At 37.0% G+C, this 22672-nt stretch overlaps 1 protein-coding gene across 3 annotated transcripts in view; it reads right to left on the reverse strand.

Annotated features, from left to right (window-relative positions):
• Positions 1-22672, reverse strand: part of PLXDC2 (plexin domain containing 2) — a 227599-nt gene that overhangs the window by 66319 nt on the left and 138608 nt on the right. For all 3 annotated transcript variants that reach the window (XM_088150418.1, XM_088150415.1, XM_088150414.1), the window contains exon 4: positions 17375-17444. In XM_088150418.1, coding sequence (XP_088006544.1) covers positions 17375-17444 — 70 coding nt within the window. The remainder of the gene's footprint in view (positions 1-17374; positions 17445-22672) is intronic.

Below are 22672 nucleotides of genomic sequence, written 5' to 3' on the forward strand. Positions count from 1 at the left end.
TCGTGCTCAACAATGTACTTCTGGAGAGGTGCCAGCGTCTTTATAATTACATCAAGATTAGCGTGTTGGGAAACAAAAAGATAGCAATGATTCCACATCCCAAAGACAATCTTGGAGTGTTTAAGTAAGAGAATAATGAGCTTGGGATTGTACTTGAGTTTGGGGGAAAGACAGAAAAAAAATCTCCTACAGCTTTTTATATTGCCTTAGTCCTAAACAACCTAGAGATTTCTTTGCCTTTCTTCTACTTGACTAGTACTCCATTTTTAAATTGTTGTGCTGGGGAAACAATGCCCACATTGCAACATCAGTATACAACAATCACTTGCGAGATTGTGCTGGGGCAAAGAGGGAGTTAGGGGGAAGGCTTCACAATCTTTTAAAGTTAAATGTCAGGGTTCAGTCTGTGATGTAACCTATGATTCAGATTTATAGTTCTCACAAGCTTTCTCTTTATTAGACAACTTTTATATGCAGCCTCACTTTTTTGACATTTATGTGATGGGTTTAGTCGCCAGTTTATCAATCTCTTGACACTTTGAACATGTAGCAATGTTAGATTGTTGGTCTAGACTAATTTATTAATGCTTGGATACTCAGAGAGAAAGTATGGAAAATATGATTTGTTTAAGAACAATGTATAATAGTAACTTGGAAATATCACTGTGTTTGGTCTCCTGCACGTGCCAACATGAAGGCAATTCCAGGTCTTCCATTTGGCACACACAGATGGCAGACATGTTAATCTCCATCCAATGATACTCAGAAGGATACACACCCATATGAAAATATTAAATATTCTTATAATATATACATTCAATATTATGCTGTATTGAATAATATAATACCATGCAAAAGCATTTGAAAAAGTATATAATTCAGGTGAGCCTTCAAATAAATGGGAACATGCAAATTAATTTGAGAAAGTACTCAAGGAATGGGAATATAGACGTCCTAACTGTGTTTTAGGGGGACGCGGTGGTGCAGCGGCTTAATGACGCTGAAAGTTGCCGGCCAGAAATGGTCGATGCTTCAGCGGTTCGAGTCCAGCCTTCGCGTTAAACAGGGTGAGCTCCTGTTTCCTCCCCAGTTCCTGTCAACCCAACAGTTCGAAAACTCACATGAGTAGATAAATGGGTACTCTCACTCCGGTGGGAGGAAAAATGCTGGCGGCACCTTGCAAAAAGGAGTTGGGAGCAGTTGCCGGTAAGCGCGAAAAACCGCGCGCGCCCGAAAAGGGCGCAAAGCAACGGAAACCCCGCCTCCTGTGCTCGCCAGCTGGGCTCTGCTCTAGGAAGGAGGCTCTGGCAAACCACTTCCGAAAAACAATTGCCTTGAAAACTGCAAGGACTCGTCCAAGCAGTCCCTGCAGGGTCAGCAATGACTGAGCGCAGACCAAAAAAACCCAAAAAACTGTGTTTTATGGCCCCAAACACCATGTGACCCCTCCATTCGTTCAGTGCCAGATGTGGTTTATATAATCATATGGTACATTACAAGCAGTGGCAAAGTGTCTGTGTTTCCTTCCAAGCGAGCGCTGTGAAATTACAGGGTACAGGCAAGTTTGTTTCCACTTCTCCAGCTAGAGGGCAGATTGTAATGTACTTATGGCTAGAATTAACAAAAGGTAATTATGACATGCTGCTATATCACATTTGCCACAAAACCCCACTTGCTTTCCATGCAAAGAAAACACGCATTTCCATGAAGAAGCAGAGAACTTGCTTAGACACAGGCCCTAGTGAAAGTGGGGGTGGGGGGGCACGCTGCCAATTTGTTAAGCAGGGACTCTTACTTACAAGATATTGTAAAAGGTCTATGCCAGTGTTGTCCATACTTGGCCACTTTAAGATGCTGTTGTTGTTTAGTCGTTAAGTCGTGTCCGACTCTTCGTGACCCCATGAACCATATTGCGCCAGGCCTTCCTGTCCTTCACTGCCACCCTGAGTTTGCTCAGTTTCATGCTCAACTTTAAGATGAGTGGACTTCAACTCCCAGAATCCCCAAAATAGTTTTAGCCTTCTTGTAGAATTGATTCTCTGGACTGGTCTACTTCATGGGGCTTGCGGGTACCTTTCCATCCTCCCAACCCATGGTAAAAATAGCCTTTGTTTGAAAACTTAGGAGCAAAAATAATTCAGTTGACTCTAAGTGTGTGTATAACTTCTGTCTATTCATATTGTTGTTGTTACTGTTATTATTTAGATTTATTATGGCTGCCCACTCCAGAAGACTCTGGGTGGCTTCCAACTGTTAAAACAGTTAAAAGCAGAGCAGCCATAAAACAATAAAATACACCACAACAGGGGCTGCACAGACACCCTAACCCCAGGTCTGGGAACACAGCTAGGTCTTAAGGGCCTTCTAGAATCCAAGAGAAAATTGATAACTGAATTTGAGTAGCCTCAATTTGAGCTGTACCCCACTCTGTCTAAAGCAGTGTTTCTCAACCTTGGCCACTTGAAGATGTGTGGACTTCAGCTCCCAGAATTCCCCAGCCAGCCTTGCTGGCTGGGGAATTCTGGGAGTTGAAGTCCACTCATCTTCAAGTGGCCAAGTTTGGACAACACTGGTCTATGTAAATTAAGGACATATATTTTATTTATTTTTATTACTTGGCTTTTATGCCACTTCAATAGAGAGGAACCCTGAGTGGTTTACATTTCCTTCCTTCGATAAGACTATTGAATATTACGTAAGAATACACGCTGTCCAGAGTTGCTTGTTTTGTGAGATGGGCGGCTATATAAATTAGACAAATAAATAAAACAACAACATAGTATCACAAAAGAGCAATTCCCAATAATAAATGAAATTACAAAGAAAACTATGGTCCCCGAGAAACCATTTGATCAATAGCTATAGCTGTTATAAACTGTCTGGTTCTCCCTTCATGCTATTAATTGTTGGCTGCTAATTGCTTTAGGATTTTCTCACAATTTTAAAATGTCTTTTTATAGCTATTGTATGGTATGCTGGTCTTTTATAGTGTTTGTCTTGGACCATAAACAAATTTGGATTGATTTTTTAAAATTTGAAATGAAATAAGTTCAGCAATCGGAGTTGCTGAAAATTGTAAATGAAGATCATTGCTAGTAACAACTGCATTTTTCTGCTGCAATTCAAGGGCAGTAGTGCTATCAGATATAGGTTAATTGGTAGATTTTAAGCTACATTAAAAATGTGAATTATGCTGTCCACATATTTCTATTAATGCTGTCAAGTTTATTGAAGCAATGATTCTTTTTTAAATTCTTCTAAAACATTTATCATTTAAAAATGTATACTCCATAGCATTTTTAAAAATCCTTAAAGGTGCTTGTTGATTTCTTTAGGTTTTGTGGGTACCAAAAAGTTTATCCATTCACGAAGCATATGAATATATTTCTCTTTTTCTGGACCCAAACCACAGATATCTGAACATATATTGAAGCCTAACTATTTGTTTTTAATAGTTAAACCTGTACACTCTCTCTTGAAATATCATGGCTCGATTTGAGACCAATAATTTGCAATTTCAGATAAGCTCTTTGTTGTGGTGGTATTCATCACCACCACTGGTAGCCATCACTCTTCCCTGTAGCGTAAAATGGGTTGACTTTGATAGGGCAATAACGTCCTTTGCCTTTTCATTTAAAACCACAAACAAAGGTTCATTAAATGTGTTGTAATTAAAATTTCTTTCATAATCCTACTACTTCCCCACTTTACACTTGTAACAAACTCCTCTGACACCAAAGTGTATCCCCTTCATATGCAAGAGTTATCTCTTTCATTTTTCTATTCTCTTGCTCTTCTACAGCTATCTGATAGCTTCCACAGACCAGAATCCCACTGCCAGTATTTTTTGTCAATCATTTTTATTGCCTTAATCCTCTTTTCTGCTCTCCTTTCTTCTATTCTTTCTCCTGTTCTTTCTTCTATTCTCAGCTGTCTGCTCTTTCTTCAGCTCCCAGCCACAACAGATTTAGCCCTTACAGCGGAACTGTTGACTCAAGAGTCTGAATAATCCCCTCAAAGGAACAAGAGAATCGTGTGAGCTCCCTTGACCACCCTTCAGCATTTCCCCTATGGAAGGAGATGCTAGTTCTTAATCATGGTTAAGAGGATGCCAAGAGGTTATGATTATGCACTTTATATGGCTGTGACATTAATTATGGCTTTTCATTATAAACCAGGTTTATAATCAGATAAGAACATTGATGTAAGTGGGATATGTGCCTAAGACAAAAGGAAAAAAAAAGTGGAAAGAATGGAGCTGGAGGTGGGAGCTATTTTATTTGATCTTGAATAATAGGTGAAACCTGGCAATGCCTACCACGTACTTAGTTAAGTTACTTGATGATACTGGCATTAATTATCTATGTGACCTTTGGAACTACGAGGTCCTCTACAACCAATGGAAGGCTGTATTAAAGGATGTTTCTTTTGTATTGATCAAAAGTAAGATCAAATGTAAAAAAGTATTATGGATATGCTGGATACCTCTGAGTTAATTACAACTGGCCTTGCTGTCTAAGATGGAAGCCAAGAACTGGAAAATTAATTCATATGGTTTTATCTTATCTAATTATCACATTTTGGGTGAGATATCAGAACTGTTAATTTTTTAGCAATTGTTGCAGGTTAAGGATCAATATATTTGGTTTACTTAAATCTACAATATATGGAATTTATCAGGACACAGATTCCTGATCTATGTGAAAAACTGTAAATCCTTTTGGTATGGTGGATAGCCAAAACAGTTATTATACAACATTGAAAAGATAAATTTGGGTTGTCTGGTAGTGTTTAAATTATCATTTTTTCAGTAAAAGAGTAAAGGAGGAGATATTCAAGTAATTTGGTTTATGTCTTTGATGTTATATTTTTATATTTTCCAAGCATTTTTAATAAAGGAATGTTACACCATCTCATCAACCCTGTTACATGTACTAATTTTATCTGTCAATAAGTACAATTAAAAATACTTAAAATAACAAATGTTTTCATTCTATAAACCCCATCTTGAATCCGATTTGGACTGTAAACTTTGTAGATGCAACTTTTGGGTCTTTCTTGCTTCCTCCCCATCTTCTGTTCCTCCCCATCTTGTCTAATTAATTCCATAATTGTTTACAGATTTCTAGGGAATTTGGAAGTCTTTTCCCATTGCTTTGGTCATTTTCCATTTATGCTTCTGATAATTTAATCATGGTTGAAAAACTTGTCCTGGGCTTCAATTTTTTAACTGAAATATAAGCTCATCTGCACCCAATGATTTCTGAATTTCACTGCTATTTTCAGTTTAAAAGATTAAAAATGCATCCAGCCCAGCTTAATTTGTAGTTTTGCACAAAGTGCCAAGTAGCTGTTTTTGATGTGCTGCTTCTTCCTTTGAAAGCATTCCTAGAAAATTAAATTCATGAAGCAAGAAAAACTGTTTCTGTGTATCACTTCAACTACAGAAGGCATCAATGTGGGGAACTGCCAACTTAGAAGTATTATCAGATCACTTCTATCTGAGTAAAAAGCTAGACACCATGGGCAATTTGCTGAAATTGAGTATGCATAAAATGTTATCCAGGTGGCTGCTGTTACACCATGGACATCACCAAACCTCCTTATCTGCAACCTGCAGGTTAGAAAATAAGCGTTTCAGAAATCCATTATATTTCAGAATCTAGGCATTTCATGTTGTTTCATATCTTTAAAAAAGATTCTATCACAAGAAAACACACATATGTTCCTTCTTAGTTATAGTGTTGACAGTTTGCTCCATATGATTAGGTGTCTAGAAATCAAACTGCATTTCAGAGTTCAAAATACAAAATCCTGTAGCTTATGCAACATGTGAAATATTTTAAAGAAGGAATCACAGCTCTTAATGTCTCATGATTTCAGACCATAATTAAGAAACTCATAGAAATGGTTTTACATGCATTTAATTCAGAAATGATGTGCTGAAAAATATTTTGAGGAATACAATATTTAGTTTCATCTAGTTACTCCACTTGCTTCCATAATTAACAGTTTCATATGTTTAATTTTTCATTTGTTTGTTTCCATCACTGATAAAGTAGTAGTTTATTCATTTTTATCATTCTGATTCCATGGAAAATCAGGCTTTTGATGTATTCAACTTGGAGTTTCATCCATGGTATTAGATTTTTATTCCTTCAAGGCATCAGACCTGTTTTATTAAGCCAAACTGGGGAAAAGGTCTCCATGTTTAGGGTAACATGAATTTCAAGAGTGTAAATGCACATTTTATAGAACCCATTTTATACTGTACTGGCAAATTTCACTGCTTTTTTCCCCACATTGTTTTAATTTTTCATCCAAAGAGGAATCAATCCCCCCCCCCCAATGTAAAAAGAAGGGACAGGAGTAAGGTGGTTGGTCCAAGTCTGCTTGGTGGATTTTTGACAGAAGGGAAGTTTCAGCCAGGAAGCTCTTGGCTCACACTTCAATTTCTTCATCTCTCTGAGATTGGCAATCTGGGGCAGCTTCTCTACATATAGCAGACTTCTATTAATATGGGTAAAATAGTTGGATGGACATAATGAAAACTATGATAGGCTAGATAGTGTGGATAATTAATTTCCTTTTGTAGTTTGCAACAGGAGAGCAAAGACTGGGTTATATTATGAAGCGCTTAGCTAGAAGCAGCCTAGAAGATTGATAGAAGCTAGATCGATAGTTCCTGACCTGGGTTCCTCAGGTGGATACATTTCAGACGGTTTATGAACTTGGATTGGAAAAAAATTACAATTCTTTTCAGCTATATTATTATAATACATATTTGTTATTTTTCAATGTTTTGATAACTATATTTGAGCCTAATTCAGATTTGTGGGTTTCATCAGACTCTCAAAGTGGTCCATAGCACAAAAAGGTTAAGAAACCATGAGTTAAATGAATATGGTGCAGGGTGAAGCAACTAGTGGAGTTGGATGAATATCATGCTAGACAAGCAATCTGTTGCTGAAGTATTTCAAGCATCTTTAGAAAGCAGGACCAATGGCAACAAATGCTGAGACTTCATTCCCTGTAGTACAATCACTACTGTCTCTAAGCTTTTCTTCAGTCCTTCACCTCTTCCTTTTCTTTCCTTTCTCTCCACTCCCCTAGAAAACAAAAATTCCTGCTTTCTTTCTGCTATGTCTCTGTCTCCACTTGCACACAGTGGTTCTGAGTGAGTCTGAGACAGCATACTTGTGATGAAGTTGTTGCATGGAATTCAGATTATTTCTTGCTGTTCTAGTATATTATGTATGCCAATTGGCTACTCACTTTGCCTGAATGTGGTGAGGCACCTTACAAAGACGAGTCTTTGCATCCTGAAGGGGCACTCTGTTTCCAGACAGAGGATTTGCTCATAAGGTTGGGGGGGGGGGGGGAGGAATAGTCTATGTGCTCACACTTTCTCTAGTGGTTTAGGGGAAGTCCTCTATTGGCCTTTTGCTAGACAATTTGGTTTCTACTCTTTTGTCCTCTCCTTACCCCTGCTATCTCTGTCTTAGAAGGAGTGCAGGGGAAACATTTCAGAAAATTATTGCAGTGAAAACCCAAGAGCTATCTAGCTGAAACTTAGCAGGATTAATATCCTCTAAAAGGTACACCATCCCAGCTATTTTCATTCCATTTTTCCAAAAACTGAACAGCTATAGGCATTTAAATGTTTTCCCATTACAGCCTATGATTGAATCTTTTATCTAATCAGATCTCAAAATGCTTTGAATAGAATTGTATTGCCTTTGAATCTCATATTTGAACTGAATCTTGTCTGATTCTCACACCCCTAGTGAATATGTATGGAGCTCTGGCACTAAGAGTATCTATACCCACTGAGATCGTGGTATTCTAGTTTTATTCTGGGAAAAAACTCAAGACTTTTTGCTGAGCAGACCTATATTTTTTAATCCCATAGCCAGACTAAGAATTACAGACTTTTTCCTATTTTTTTTAACAGTTTAGGGAGATCTGTCTATCAGTCTGTCTGTCTGTCAACCTACCTACTTACCTACCAATCTTATGCTTAAAATGCATATTTTCTAGGTGTCTTTCTAGAGGAGAAAAAGTCCCAATATCTTCCCAGGTTTTTGTTTAGAATTACAGAGCCCATAACATAAACTTCTATGCACTATACTTAAATGAAAATCAATAAAGTTCAGTTCATAACATTCCATTTTCATTTTATAAATGCAGGTAGCAAAACCTTTGGCTTATTTGTCAGCTTACTACTGATATGCCCAGTGGGCAGACATGGGAGTTATGCTTTCTCCTCTCCTCCTCGTTTTTGTCTACCTGATTGGGTGAATAAGGTGGACCTGAGACACCAAGAGAAGTGATATATGATAAACTAAAGAAAAAGTTGTAGCTCAAAAGATTTGTTGGTTCTCTTCCTACAAAGGAGACAAACATTTACTGCATCTCTATGTTTCTCTTTAATGTTCACTATTAGCACTGAGCACATAAGTTCTCTCTTAGAAGGGATTATTCTTCTTGCAAGCACAGCTGTTGCTCTTTTCTTTATATTCCATCCCAAACCATTTGCACCACTAGATATATGCACTATAGAAACTACCTCTTGTACTTCAATTTGCAAACACTCTGGCTTCTGTTTGGCCATTCATGTGTCTTATTCTCTTAAGAAGAGCAAATCAATATAAGCACACAGATTTGCACTATCAAAGAATGAAAATGTTTTTGAAAGTTCTCACATTCCTGAGCACTACCCACTGGACTAAACTGATGATAGATTATTCTTTCAGTATTCCTGTAACTTATTAATTATATTGCTTCTTATCATATTATCTCATTATTGGGCTAGATTCAAGGTATGGGTCATGGTGACATTTAAATCCCTAAGTTGCTTAGGTTCAGTGTATTTGCGGGCAATCCACCATATGATCCTTCTAGCCAACTTATGAATTATTTACTCAGGAACTTGTTTACCCCAAATTAGTAAGAGATCATGTATCTTTTTTACTAACTAATATATGTAAACTTTTGTTAGGTTTACATAATCTTTACATGTTTAAGCTTCCAAACCAATATCCATATGGTAATACACAGATAGATAGATAGATAGATAGATAGATAGATAGATAGATAGATAGATAGATAGATAGATTTTTACAATGGAGTTCATTCAGGTAAAATACTTTCAAAATCACACTGTTAAAGTTAGATAGTAAACTCATTTTTGGCAACTATGATATGGTAGCTGGATGTTCAGAAGTCTGAGCACTTAGAATTTATAGCAGAGTGAATTCAAAATAAATGGTTTTGCTGGAAACCTCCATGTCTGCAATTTCTGATTTGTATTTTCTCTTACTTTAGATTTATGTGAAGAACAAAATATCCTGGCATTAGCCTAAAACTTTAAAATGCCTTTCTATACACTCTTACTTGCAGTAAACCTCACTGAACTCAACAAGATTTACTTTGGAGTAAACATGCATAGGATCAGGTGGTATTTTCTTCATACTATCCATACTGTTTATTTTGCCTCCATAGCACATCCATTACGTTGCATCTCAAATAGAGTTCTTTGCTTAGTCTCCACTCAAGCTCTGGGGGATCAATTGGTTTTTTTTTTTGGCATCTGTAAAAATATAATATGCAGTTGTAAACCCTCAACCTATGTGTGTATTATTCATTGTAAAGTTTGAGAAGAATGCTTATTTACAAAATTACTTGAACATGTGCTCTTTAGTTAACCATAATAGTTAGTTTTAAATGTTCAAGTTTTAAATATTCAATTTGTGTTTTATTTATTGCATTTGTACCCTGCCTTTCTTTAGCAGCTCAAGGACAGTCTACAGTCATGTGAAAAAGAAAGTACACCCTCTTTGAGTTTTATGGTTTTACATATCAGGACATAATAAAAATCATCTGGTCCTTAGCAGTTCTCAAAAGTAGGTAAATACAATCTCAGATGAACAACAATGCATGACATATTACATCATGTCATCATTTATTATACAAAAAGAAAGCCAAAATGGAGAAGCCATGTGTGAAAAACCAAGTACTTACTGCTTCCATAGGTATGAAGAGGCTAAATAGCAGCCAGGTGCTGCTAATCAAATGTCTGTGATCAATTGATCATCAGCAAGTGTGACTACCTCTATAAAAGCCGAAGTTTTAGGAGTTTGCTGGTCTTGAGCACTGAGGTGTGTGTTAACACAATGCTAAAGAGGAAAGACATCAGCAATGATCTTAGAGAAGCAATTGTTGTTGCCCATCAATCTGGGAAGGGCTATAAGGTCATTTCCAAACAATCTAAAGTCCATCATTCTACAGTGAGGAAGATTCTTCAAAAGTGGAAAATGTTCAAGACAGCTGCCAATCTTCCCAGGAGTGGATGTCCCAGCAAACTCACCCCAAGGTCAGACTGTGTGCAATGCTCAGAGAAATTGCAAAAAATCCAAGAGTTACATCTCAGACTCTACAGGCCTCAGTTAGCATGTTAAATGTTAAAGTTCATGACAGTACAATTAGAAAAAGACTGAACAAGTATGGTTTGTTTGGAAGGGTTGCCATGAGAAAACCCTTTCTCTCTAACATGGCAGCATGGCTTAGGTTTGCAAAGTTGCATCTGAACAAATCACAAGACTTCTGGAACACTGTCCTTTGGACAGATGAGACCAAAGTGAAGATGTTTGGCCACCATGCACAGTGCCACATTTGGCAAAAACCAAACACAACATATCAGCACAAACATCTCATACCAGCTGTGAAGCACAGTGGTGGAGGGGTGATGATTTGGGGTTGTTTTGCAGCCACAGGACCTGGGCACCTTGCAGTCATTGAGTCAATCATGAACTCCTCTGTATACCAAAGTATTCTAGAGTCAAATGTGAGGCCATCTGTCCGACAGCTAAAGCTTGGCCGACATTGGGTCATGCAACAGGACAATAATCCTAGGCATACCAGCAAATCTACAACAGAATGGCTGAAAAAGAAAAGAATCAAGGTGTTGCAATGGCCCAGTCAAAGTCCAGACCTCAACCTGACTGAAATGCTGTGGCGAGACCCCAAGAGAGCTGTGCATAAACCAATGCCTGCAAACCTCAATGAACTGAAGTAACGTTGTAAAGAAGAGTGGGCCAAAATTCCTCCACAACGATGTGAGAGACTGATAGTTATACAGAAAATGATTACGTCAAGTTATTGCTGCTAAAGGTGGTTCTACAAGCTACTGAATCATAAGGTGTACTTAGTTTTTCACACATGGCTTCTCCATTTTGGCTTTCTGTTTGTAAAATAAATGACATGGTGTAATATGTCATGTGTTGTTCATCTGAGGTTGTATTTACCTACCTTTGAGAACAACTGAGGACCAGATGATTTTTATTATGTCCTGATACGTAAAACCATAGAACTTAAAGAGGGTGTACTTTCTTTTTCACATGACTGTGTATCATCTCTCCTAATTTTACACCCACAGTAAAAATCCTATGAGGAAGCTGGGCTGAAAGAGTATCTGCTCTGAAGGCTTCTGGTGACCTCTATGTCAAGTGGAACTTGAATCTGAATCCAGATGTAGCAATTGAACCACTACACCACACTGGCACCTACATATTTTATAGTGACCTCCATATTTAGATTATCTTTCAATCATATCCTGCATCTACACTGTTCTCCTATCCACCCCTTTACTCATTCTCTTCCTTGACAGCACACAAGCTTGAAGTAAGTACCACCTTATCTCCCATCAAATATACATTAGTTGGTGTTGCAGGGCCATAAGTGGTCTCCCAAGCTTTAGAGCTTCCAAAAACTGGTATAAAATGTAATTTTTACGGTGATAGAAAATGTATGGAGAGCATTCATATTAGCAACATTTAATTAGTTTAGTTTAAAAATCTATACAGGAAAGAAAACCTGGTTAAGCCAAGGGTATTGTTGCTGTGAAGAGACACAAATTCATTTCTTTCCCTCCTTGTATTATGAAAGATGTTAAGAGGACTCTGTATCATTTGACAATTCTTCAGCTACAATTGTGGTTACTGCTCCTATGTGCAAAACATAGCATCCCAAGTACATCAGTGTGCTTGCTTCTTCCCTCTCACTCCCAAAGCAATTCTGAAAGCCATGTGGGCCGTACCAATATCTGAGAAGCTGGGAAAAGTCATCATTTCCAAACCTCACTGTTCTGAAGCCAATGCCTTGCCTAACTTTTCCCTGTAATTAGCAGAACTGAAATTTTGCAATAACAGTCATTCTGTTTAATTGCAGCATTAGGTAGAAACAAAAGTGAATTGTTTTTGATCAGCTGCCTAATAATTTATCAATGTAAATTCTGTGCAGAACTGCTGTCCAGGATATCCTACTTGAGCCTGTGCATACTTTCACAATGAAAGACAATATGCTTTCACAACACAGGCAAACATTTTGTATTCTGAGTCCAGATTCTAACACAAGCTATCATCCGGTATCTTCCACAGGACACACCAAATTTCAGTTAATTGTACAGTTGGAGAAACTACAGTATGAATTGGATATCATGGAGGCTTCAATTTGAGTTCACTGGCCTTCTGCATCACACAAACTGTCTTCCAAATGTTGATAACTACAAGTTGTTGTTTTTGTTACTCAGCTTTTATCTTTACCTAGCAGGCAAGATCACAACTCATTTGTCAGTTTTCAACTGTTACTATGGAAACTTCACAATGTACAGAATGCAGACCCTACACACTCAGCACATTGTGGTGGTGAATGAGATGAGAGAAGAAAGCATCTCAACATCTTTTTCATATTTATTAGCTATCCAAACTGAAAAAAAAAATTATTTAAGAGCTATTTTACAAGGTGGAGAAGGATATTTCTCAGTTGGAATAATGACATCCACCCACTTAATACGTTACTGCTCTTCTTGCAATACAGGGAAATTCTGCATGTGATTCCTCCTGGAATTATGTAGCATTTTATTTTATTTTATTATTTCATTTTACTCAGAAACTACTTGCTTGGGGATCCTGTTCTGAGTTTTCTCATAAATCAATGGATTTCAGTGAATCCTCCTAGTTTGGTGTTTTATTTGAGCAGGAAATTTTTATTACATTGCATAAATTTTTGTCACATAACTTTATTATGTGACGTTCTGAGACAACAATTTTAGACAGAGACAGACAAACTGGAATAAATTTAGAGGAAGACAAGGGATATAATCTACAGCCTAAAATATACCTTATGAGAAATTTGTTGAAAGGATGGGGATTTAGTATAGAACAACTACAGATGGGGAAGATCATATTCAAAGTAAAGATTAGATGTAGTGGGCTTAAATTATAGAAGGACAATTTTAAGCTGAACTTCTGGAGAAACATTTTGATGGTAAAGGTAATAATAGAGTTTTAGGGATCTTCTAGGTCATCCTACAATGATTCCTTTTTAAAAAAATATAATTTTGTTGAAAGTTTTAAAACAAGAGTAAAAATTAATACAAACTAAAATAGAATAAGAAAGAAAAAAGGAAAAGGAAGAAATAAAAGAAAGATAAAGTGCAAAAAGAAAAAAGTAGAAGAAAAATAGAAAAGAAAGAAAAAAGATAAAAAGAAGTGGCTTCCAATCTTCTTTACAGCAGTTCTAAGTACAATTGTAAATCATAGATCATAAGTTCATTTTTTTTTTCTGTTTATCCTACAATGATTCCTAAATCTCTGTGATTCCATTTTATGAAATGATATAAATTACCATTTGTTTCTTCAGAACATATGATTGGATTGGAATATGAATACCAGTCAATATATACTTATTTAAAATTGGAATTAACATTGCCTTAAAAGCATAATGATTTTAAAACTAAGTTTCATAAGATATAATTCTCAATGCTTTATAGAGATAACCAGAGCTGAAAAAAAATTCTCAAGGACCACCATCACCACAGCACATTGGGTAGCATTATGAGAAGTCCCCAGTTTGAGCTTAACTTCAACCAAATTGCGTTAAGGGCGTAACAGGGAGGTTATGAGAACTGACATATGCATATTAAATAGCAGTAGCAATCTCATCACTGCATTTGATTTTTGTATTTGAACTGTGGTGAAGACAATTTATGTCTTTTAAGAGTGTGCTGTGCAATACATGTATATGAAGACAGGACAACTGATTATTTTCTCAACTACTTGTTAGCCTCAATGTGACCTTTAAGAATATTATGGTGCTAATGCATGTTTCACTGCATAATTCATGCAGAAGTAGATGTATAAAACAGTCTTCATATGGCATCATTTGCTAGTTTGAAGGGGGCAATGACGCTACATTTTAGCAACTTGCCATTGACAGAGGTTTTTTTCCCTCTATAAAAAAAAAATGCTGGGACAAAAACATCCTAATAATGCTATTGCCACAAGGACATTTTTAACCCAGTCAGTGTAAGTTTTAATTTCCAGCAAAATCCAATGGGGTAAATTTTAATGCCACATACGAGGCTCTGGATGAATTAGCTCTGATGAGGGCCTTTATATTGCAAAGATGACATAAGGCAAATTTGCTTTGACAAAGTGCTTTGTGTCCTCTCTTCACCTCTTCTGGCACTTGCGAGAGCTATTTGGCAGGTGCTGGTATGTGTTGAAGCCTCTTCTAGCTATTGCTAAGTGTCTATGGAGGCCGTGGTGGGGACTGAAGCAAGGGGCTGAGTAGCTCCACAAAGCAACTTCAAAAGCATGGTCCTTTATGAAAGTGAAGCATCAGCCTCGAAAAGTCTCCTCAGCTTTAGTTCATGCAGAGTTTTCTGACTGAAAGCCCTCAACAGTCTAGGACAGGGTTTCTCAGCCTTGGCAACTTTAAGACGTGTGGACTTCAACTTCCAGAATTCCCCAGTCAGCCATGCTGGCTGGGGAATTCTGGAAGTTGAAGTCCACACGTCTTAAAGTTGCCAAGGTTGAAAAACCCTGGTCTAGAACAAAAAATGGAAGACTCTATTGACTTGCACTAATGGAATACCTTTTTTTTTTGGTCCCATTCAAATAAAATCAGCAGAGGGAAGCAGTCCTTTCTCACACTATCTCATTGACAGGCTTTTGGAACATGTTACCAGTCCAGAATTCATTGGAATACAGGAGATAAGGATGCAAAATAAATTTATCAGAGATGTCTTTTTAGGAAAAGTGTTCTTATCTGCCTAAACAGATTTTATCACCGTAGAAATGAACACTCATGGAATACACTGCTGCCAATTCCAAACTGTACAAAACATATAAAATATGTTTATTTAAGGAAGTTATGTACCAAAAAACCCATGCATCAATTAGAGGATGTTTTATACAGACCAGTGTATTTTAGGGAAAGTTAAATGCAATGTGTGTATCTTATAGATAATTACATAATGAAAACAAATGAAAGAATTCTTGTTTGCTTTTGCTTTCATATAATGGACTGGATTTAGGCTAATGTGCACACTCTAAGTTTGGAGTTAAATGTCTGGTGAGCCTTTTGTTTAAAAATTTTCTATAGATCTGAATGAGGGTCTATGCAGATAAGATCATTGAACTGAACACTGAATTGATTAAAACTCATGCAGTCAATTAAAAGTAATAATGCAAAATATCAGTATCTTTGCTCGCTATCAGAAGATATTCTATGCTCCAAACCCAGAATAACCATCTAGGTTTATTAGCCTCTTACATCTGAAAAGTACTGCTCTGTTCTGATGAAAAGTGTTTTACATCCTTACAGTCAAATGGCATATTAAGTTAATTAAGTACTGAATGTAAAGCTTATCTTGTGGTTTTTACTTAAGCTTGGGAGGCCATGATCAGTAGTGGGACCACTGTGCTTAAATTTTGGGCAGCTAAATATGTTTCCCAAACTCTTTCATTTCTGAATTTCACTCCTGGCCCTTCACAGCATGGATGCTAAAACTAAAGAACCTCACTGGAAGCTTGCTATGTATTTCTCCTATATTTAAGCATCTGAAACTTTTAGACAGCCTTTCTTATTATTAGAAAACTTAAAGGCCTTTGGTAGTTTCCCAGTTTCCAGAATTAGCACACCTAGGAATCCCATATGACATAGCCACCTCTAGAACTATTACATCAATAGTGGCAGTACACACTGATTTACTTCAGACTTGTGAGTCAAATAACCTTGGCAAAATAGGAATTGAGGACAAGGATACACTAATTGCCCAAATGAGCTAGCAATTAGTGTTGGCTCTTTTCCCCGACTCTCCTTTTTCATTAATCGAGGGTCAAAAAACATAAATTTATAACCAGTAAAAAATGATAATGAACAGAGAAATACACAGCCAATGAAAACACAACCAGGTTTGTATCAAGTTGGTATAGGTTTTTTTTTTTTTTTAATGTCCAGAATTGGGCAATCTCAGGCTATACGGTTAATTGCAGTTTTTGGCCTAAAATCTCACACTAGTAGCAACTGCATTGGATAGTGAGGAAGTGGTAAAGAATGGGACTATACAATAGGGTGCTGGTATTACTCAGTGCTGGTGTGTCAGCCCTTCAAAGTAGTCCAAACCAGGAAACCAAAACCACGAGTACTAACACTACTTTTACTATAAAGTTACAGTAACAGAATCTTGCAAGTCTGAAAGTGCTTCCCCCCTCCCATGCCTTTACATTTCAGAGAACTAGAAAGGGTCCCTTCTGAGATGGTTCCCCCACCCGTATTCCGGCTTTGGACTCAGATTTTGTTTATCAGACCATTGTCTAGGCTGTGGCTCTTCCTCCTGTCTCTCAAGGTTATTCTCACAGCCCATTACACGGTGTCATCTCAGCCATCCATGAGGAAATGTGACTTTTTCAAGCATATTTTTTTCCTGAGGTTTGTGCTGCAGCAGTGTAGGGCTGCCCCAGGATGCCACAAAAAGATGTAACAGCTTCAATACATTGCAGAAAGGGACAACGGAAATATCTCCATGCAATCCTAAGCAATGCATTTCCTTTGGAGCCCTACTAATCAGAAACACCTTCTCCTTCCAAGGACATATTTGACTGTACAGGAAGGAAGGAAGGAAGGAAGGAAGGAAGGAAGGAAGGAAGGAAGGAAGGAAGGAAGGAAGGAAGGAAGGAAGGAAGGAAGGAAGGAAGGAAGGAAGGAAGGAAGGAAGGAAGGAAGGAAGGAAAGAAAGAAAGAAAGAAAGAAAGAAAGAAAGAAAGAAAGAAAGAAAGAGAAAGAACACTGAGAAGACTTATTCAAAATGATCAGATAATCAAAAAACACAGTACATGTGTTTGTGTGTGTGTTATATGCTTGCTTGTATAAAAGACAGAGTGAGTTTGAATGAACTCTCACACACTGGCTAACACAAGCTCTGCTGTACTACACTTTCATTTCTTAAAATATGAAAAAAAATCTACTTGAATTGAAATGGCAGATTTTTGTCAGATTACTCAAAGCGAACTGTCAGGAAGCCACTTACCCCCAGTTGCCACTGTAATTTCACGTAGGAAATGGCCATAAAATGGAAAATCGAAGGACAGATTCACTCTCTGCAAGGAACAACACCAGACGATAACATTAATAAAAGAAATAAGAGCAGAGAACCAGTCAAAACACGATCCAGCCATCCACAGCTGCTTCTACCTTAAAGCTTTTTACATTAGTCTTCCTCACATTGGATTTTTTTTTTTAGTATTAAAACTGATGAAAAATGTTCAGCAATATATAAAGCAGCCTTTTTAATTCCCATAATCCTCACTTAGAATGACCATGCTGATCTGGGATTATGGAAATTCTTATCTAACCAATCTGAAGCATACCAGATTGGGAAGCCCGATGAAAAGAAGGAAGTTTAAAATTGTAAATGAAACCTCAGGCTGTCACCCAGGTACATTGGATGTCATCTCCACAAAGTAGATAGGTTAGGATCAGGTCTGCAAATCTCTATGAATTGTATTTATTTTATTTTAGTCAATTTATATTCTGTCTTTCCTCTAGGAGTTCAGGGCGAATCTTCCTTCATCGTCAACAACAGCCCTATGTCACAAACTGGCTGAAGTCACAGAGTGAGTTTCTATAGGTAAGGGGGGAACTGAATCAGGTCTAGTTCAACACTACATTAGCTGGGTCATACACTGAGCTAAATCATCAACTTGTTTCCTTGGATTTAGCTAACAATGTGTGAACCCAGCCATTGTGTTTGTGGATAGGATTTATGGTTTATGCTGTGTAGGCCAGGTCATATTGTGGCTTAGTCAATGTACTGTTGTTAAACAACCCATAGCTATGGAAGATATATGAAATCAAGTCAATGTAGGATTTCATTGGGAAGAAATATTAGCACCTTGAATGTCACAGCTCTGCTGAATTATGCAAAGAAAGGAGAAGAAATCTGTTTCACCAGAGAAGATGGGACAGATAACAAGAGAAGCTTCTCTTCAAAATTTGGCAACTTACCATCATCAATAGCCTGCAAAAGGCCCAGGTGACTAGCTAGCCACACAGTCTAACATGGGGCTACAGGATGAGTCCCTTGCTATGGAAAGCATGAGAAACTAGGGCTGTGCAGAGCTTTGGAACAGATTCTGTAAAGGTGTTCTGCCATGCAAACAGGCACTAAGCTGCAAATCTTTAAAGCAGCCAGTTTAAATCTTTACATTATCTTCATTTTAAGTTGTGCCCATTCACTCCAGAAAAAACAAATTCTCCCATCCAGATAAAAGACTTACTTGGTATGAATGGAATTGCTGTATTTTTACAACTTCAGATTAGATTTCCTTTCTTCATAGGAACCAGAACTTGAAGTCTTTATTAACATATCTTCTGTTTACAACTGGGAGCATTAATTCTATTTTATAAATATATCATCCCAAAGAAAAAGGGATGTGCAAGATGCAAGATTGCTACTGTGTTAAAAAATATTTACCTATATGATTCTTTATAACATTTGTATCTGTCAGCTCTTCAAGTTAGGTTAGATTAGGAAACAGAATCCCCCCAAAATATTGGAACCCTACTTTACTGATACAGGCTTTACTGGAAATGTGTACAGAGAAAGGCAGAAAACTGAAGACTTTTATGTCATCATTTAAAACCTGTGATTTTTTTTTAAAAAATATGAGCTCTGGTCTGCGGATAAGCCGAATCCAATTTTGGGGGTGTATTTTGGAGCCAAAAATTCTTGGCTTATACACAAGTATTAAGAAAGCTACTTGTTCATGCACAAGAAACTGGACTGCAGTCAATCTAGCATTGGCTGAGATCTCTAGATGGTTGGGCAGAAACTGGATTTTGAGAAGTTCAACACTGGGAAAACCATGTTGGATTCTATAATTCCCTGTTCCTCTGAAACTGACCCAGAGTTACATTATCTCTTGGAGCTGGCAGAGCAAATTCACTCTCATTTAAGTCAAGGTGAAATGGGCAATAGTTTAAAATAAACCCACACTTACTAGGAATAGTGGCTTTGTTAATACATGATACTAACCAAATAAGCCATGATTTACAAACCACTGTAGCTGGCCTCAAAAATCACAGTAAATCAAATCCAAGCAAACCACATTTTGGCTAGTGTGGTGTGTAAATTCAGTCATTGGTTCCCAAGACCCTGGCCTGTTTTCTGTTCTTCTCTCATATGACTACTGCAAATATTTCTACAATATGAGCTGAAACTAATTTAGGAAGACTCCATTCAGTCTGCAAAAATAAGTCTGAATGATTGTGAACCATGTTGCATATAATCCAAGAAAGCAGACAAGCAAGCAAAAAATCTGTCTTGGGTTAAATACGAAAAAAGTAAGCTAATGCTCAAGTCAGTATTTTTCTCTGTTTGATAGTTAAACCAAGACCATGTATTTTGATTTCCAGAGTTGTGAAAATCACGCTTGCCCAGACATACCCTGAATTCAAAGCAGTTGATTCTGAGGACCAGTGTATTTAAGATTATAATCTAATTTACATAAAGTAAGATTCTCTGTAAAGCATTCTTGATATATCCATATTTACTTTCCAGTTCCTATTCAAAATTTAAAAACTTAGCCTAATTTCAAGCTGATGATTTAGCCAAAAAACAAAACAAAAAACCCACTTCTTTATTTACCTTTCAACATTCTCCAAATACATCCACAGAGGTTTTCTTATTTCTTAATGAAATAAAGCCAAGGGCATCCCTTCTATTTTCCTCTCAACATCTTCCTTATCCTTATGCACTTACTCTTTTATTGTAAATTCCAAACTCTTCCTTTAGAGCTCACATTCTTGATGCTTTTTGATCTTTGCACTGTCTCTTATAATCTACCTCTCCTACAAAGCTCTGAGTTTGTTTTTTTCTTTACTTCTGCTCTCTGCCTTATAGGCAACTCCTTTGTACTGCTGGACACAGAACATAATGAGCCTCTAATTTCAAAAGCCTTTTTTTCCTTAACAAATGTTGATGCTTTTTTTCAAACACGTTTGCACAAAATAAGTTCCACTCTTTTTGATGGCATTTGTTCCATGTGAAGATTCACAGTCTACATCTATAAGGCACCTTTCTCATTCCAACTTACAACTCATACAGTTTTTACCCATAAATCCATTAATATCCTGCCTTGGTTCAAACATAACCTAGAGCTCCAATTTTGAGTAATGATGTTTGCCACCTACTTTGGGTGGAAAATTAGTAATTATGTTTCTAATGCACTTAACTCACCAATGAATATCTCCTACCTCTGTCTAAAAAAAAGGCAAAATATAAATATGGGCTTAAAATTCCCACCCAATCCCCTTAGGTGGCTTCCTTATATTACTGCCTTGCATCCAGTGGCACTTGGTTGCCAAAAGAGAAATAAAACAGCTCCTGTCCATTAAAAACTTACCTTCCACACCTTAAATCACAGCATGACCTCAGTGTACCTTTAGAAGAGACCAAATGTATTTGTTGGTTTCACAGCTACCAGTTTGTTGTTACACTTCTTCCAGGTAGTTTTAGTTGCCTGAGCATTTTTTTCTCCTGAGCCTTCCCATGAAAACCTGAATGAATCCAAACAGCTGGGTAACTTAGGGGCCCATGGACATTACAAATCAGGAATGAATACCCGTGTTGAGTAATTCTCAATTTCCTGTCCATTCTTCTTGTCATGAGTTGACTTTGGTGCCAGGACCTTGGCTTAAATTTAGCCATGGTCATGGTATGATACTGACTTACGTCCAAGAGTTGATAACCCAAATGAAGCCAGAATTGCCAGATTAGAATATAATGGGATTTAATACAGTCCAGGAACTTTAAATCAAAGGTGGTATCTCACAAAAGAGAGCAGCTCAAAATAATTTAAACTGAGATACTAATGTGATATTCCCTTGTCTCAACTTCTTCCAGTTCTTTTCAGGCCTCAATGAATAGTGAACACATTTACAAAAGGAGACATTGCTCTTCTTTTGTTCTTTAGACTCACATATTTAAGCAATCATTTTCTTAATTTGCCCTGTTCAATTTTATTTTTACATCTTGCTACTAAGAGAATTTACTCCATCAAAAGCGATTATCTATGCTGCTCCAAGAAAAGCAATATTCTCCTTGGTATCTCTCTATTTCATGGGTGTACTACTTTTTCAGCCTGAGGATAGCTCCAGACATTGAGCAATGTATCAAGAGTTGCTCTCTAAAGCAAGTAGGAACATGTTTTATTACTTTATTCTTTTTTATTCTTTTATTATTTTAGTGAAGGCTCAATTTAATGGGCTGACTTAGGAGAGGAGGGTGTCCGTTTTTCCCAAGTGTCCATTAAATCAGAGACTGCATGACTGCAGCAATTTACATCAATTGTATGAAGACCTCATTACACAAATGTGGAAACTGATAGTGATTTCTGTCATTGTGATTTGATGATAATCTGGGATTTGCTGCAGAAATCTGGTCTGTTGCAGGCAAGTATGTTGTACTGATACCTGAAAATCTAAAGTTAAACTGTAGCTTGCTTTCTTCAAAACATTCACAAACACAGAGAAACCCACTCCAATTCTGATTTTAAAAACAATACATACTCTGTTATGTATTATTTCCTTTTTACCCTCTATCCCTACTTTCCTACTTTTCTCTATGTACAAACAATCTTGTAAGTAAGCTGTTAACAATTTAAATCTTCGTGTGTGTGTGTGTTCTGTTTTCCTTAGGGAGCTATCTGCATTTTGCTCACTAATTTTAGCACGATATAACATTACCCTTTACTGCATAAAGACAGAGATGCATCTCTTTACAAGGACAAAGAAAGCATTACAGGCAAGTTCTGACAAAGCAACTATTAGAATTTTTAACACTCTGACAGTTCTTTTATTTGCCCCCCCCTTCCTACTTCTTCCAAATGTATTATCTTGAGAAGCTGGAAGAAAGCACAGAACAGTGAAGTGATGTCAAGTCCAAGTAAAAGCCACATTTTTTTCTTGCACTTGCAGGGAGAAGGTTATAATCTTGATTTAACTATAATCGGTGTTCTGTTTTTTTTAAAAAAAGTTTGAATGAATGAATTTGATATGTGAGATCCTTGCACATGGAGCAAATTGCCAAGGTTAAACACATTAAATGACTATTTGATTGCAGAGCTACTTTCTGAGAAAGAGTCACGCTAATTTGGATCTGGATAAAGGGTAAGCTATTATAAAACTATTATTCTAGAATGACTTAGCTAAAAGATTATTTATACGAGATAGAAATAATTGTTTTAGCCAAGCAGACAACCATTTACTGTGGCAGATTACTAATCTGTCTCTTGATAGTTCATAGACTGGAATTATAAAAAAAAAA

This window comes from Python bivittatus, unplaced genomic scaffold (assembly GCF_059951505.1).
Source record: "Python bivittatus isolate LINGU-HERP-01145 unplaced genomic scaffold, Pbiv_v1 ctg000610_np1212, whole genome shotgun sequence".
NCBI classification, from domain to species: Eukaryota; Metazoa; Chordata; class Lepidosauria; order Squamata; family Pythonidae; genus Python; species Python bivittatus.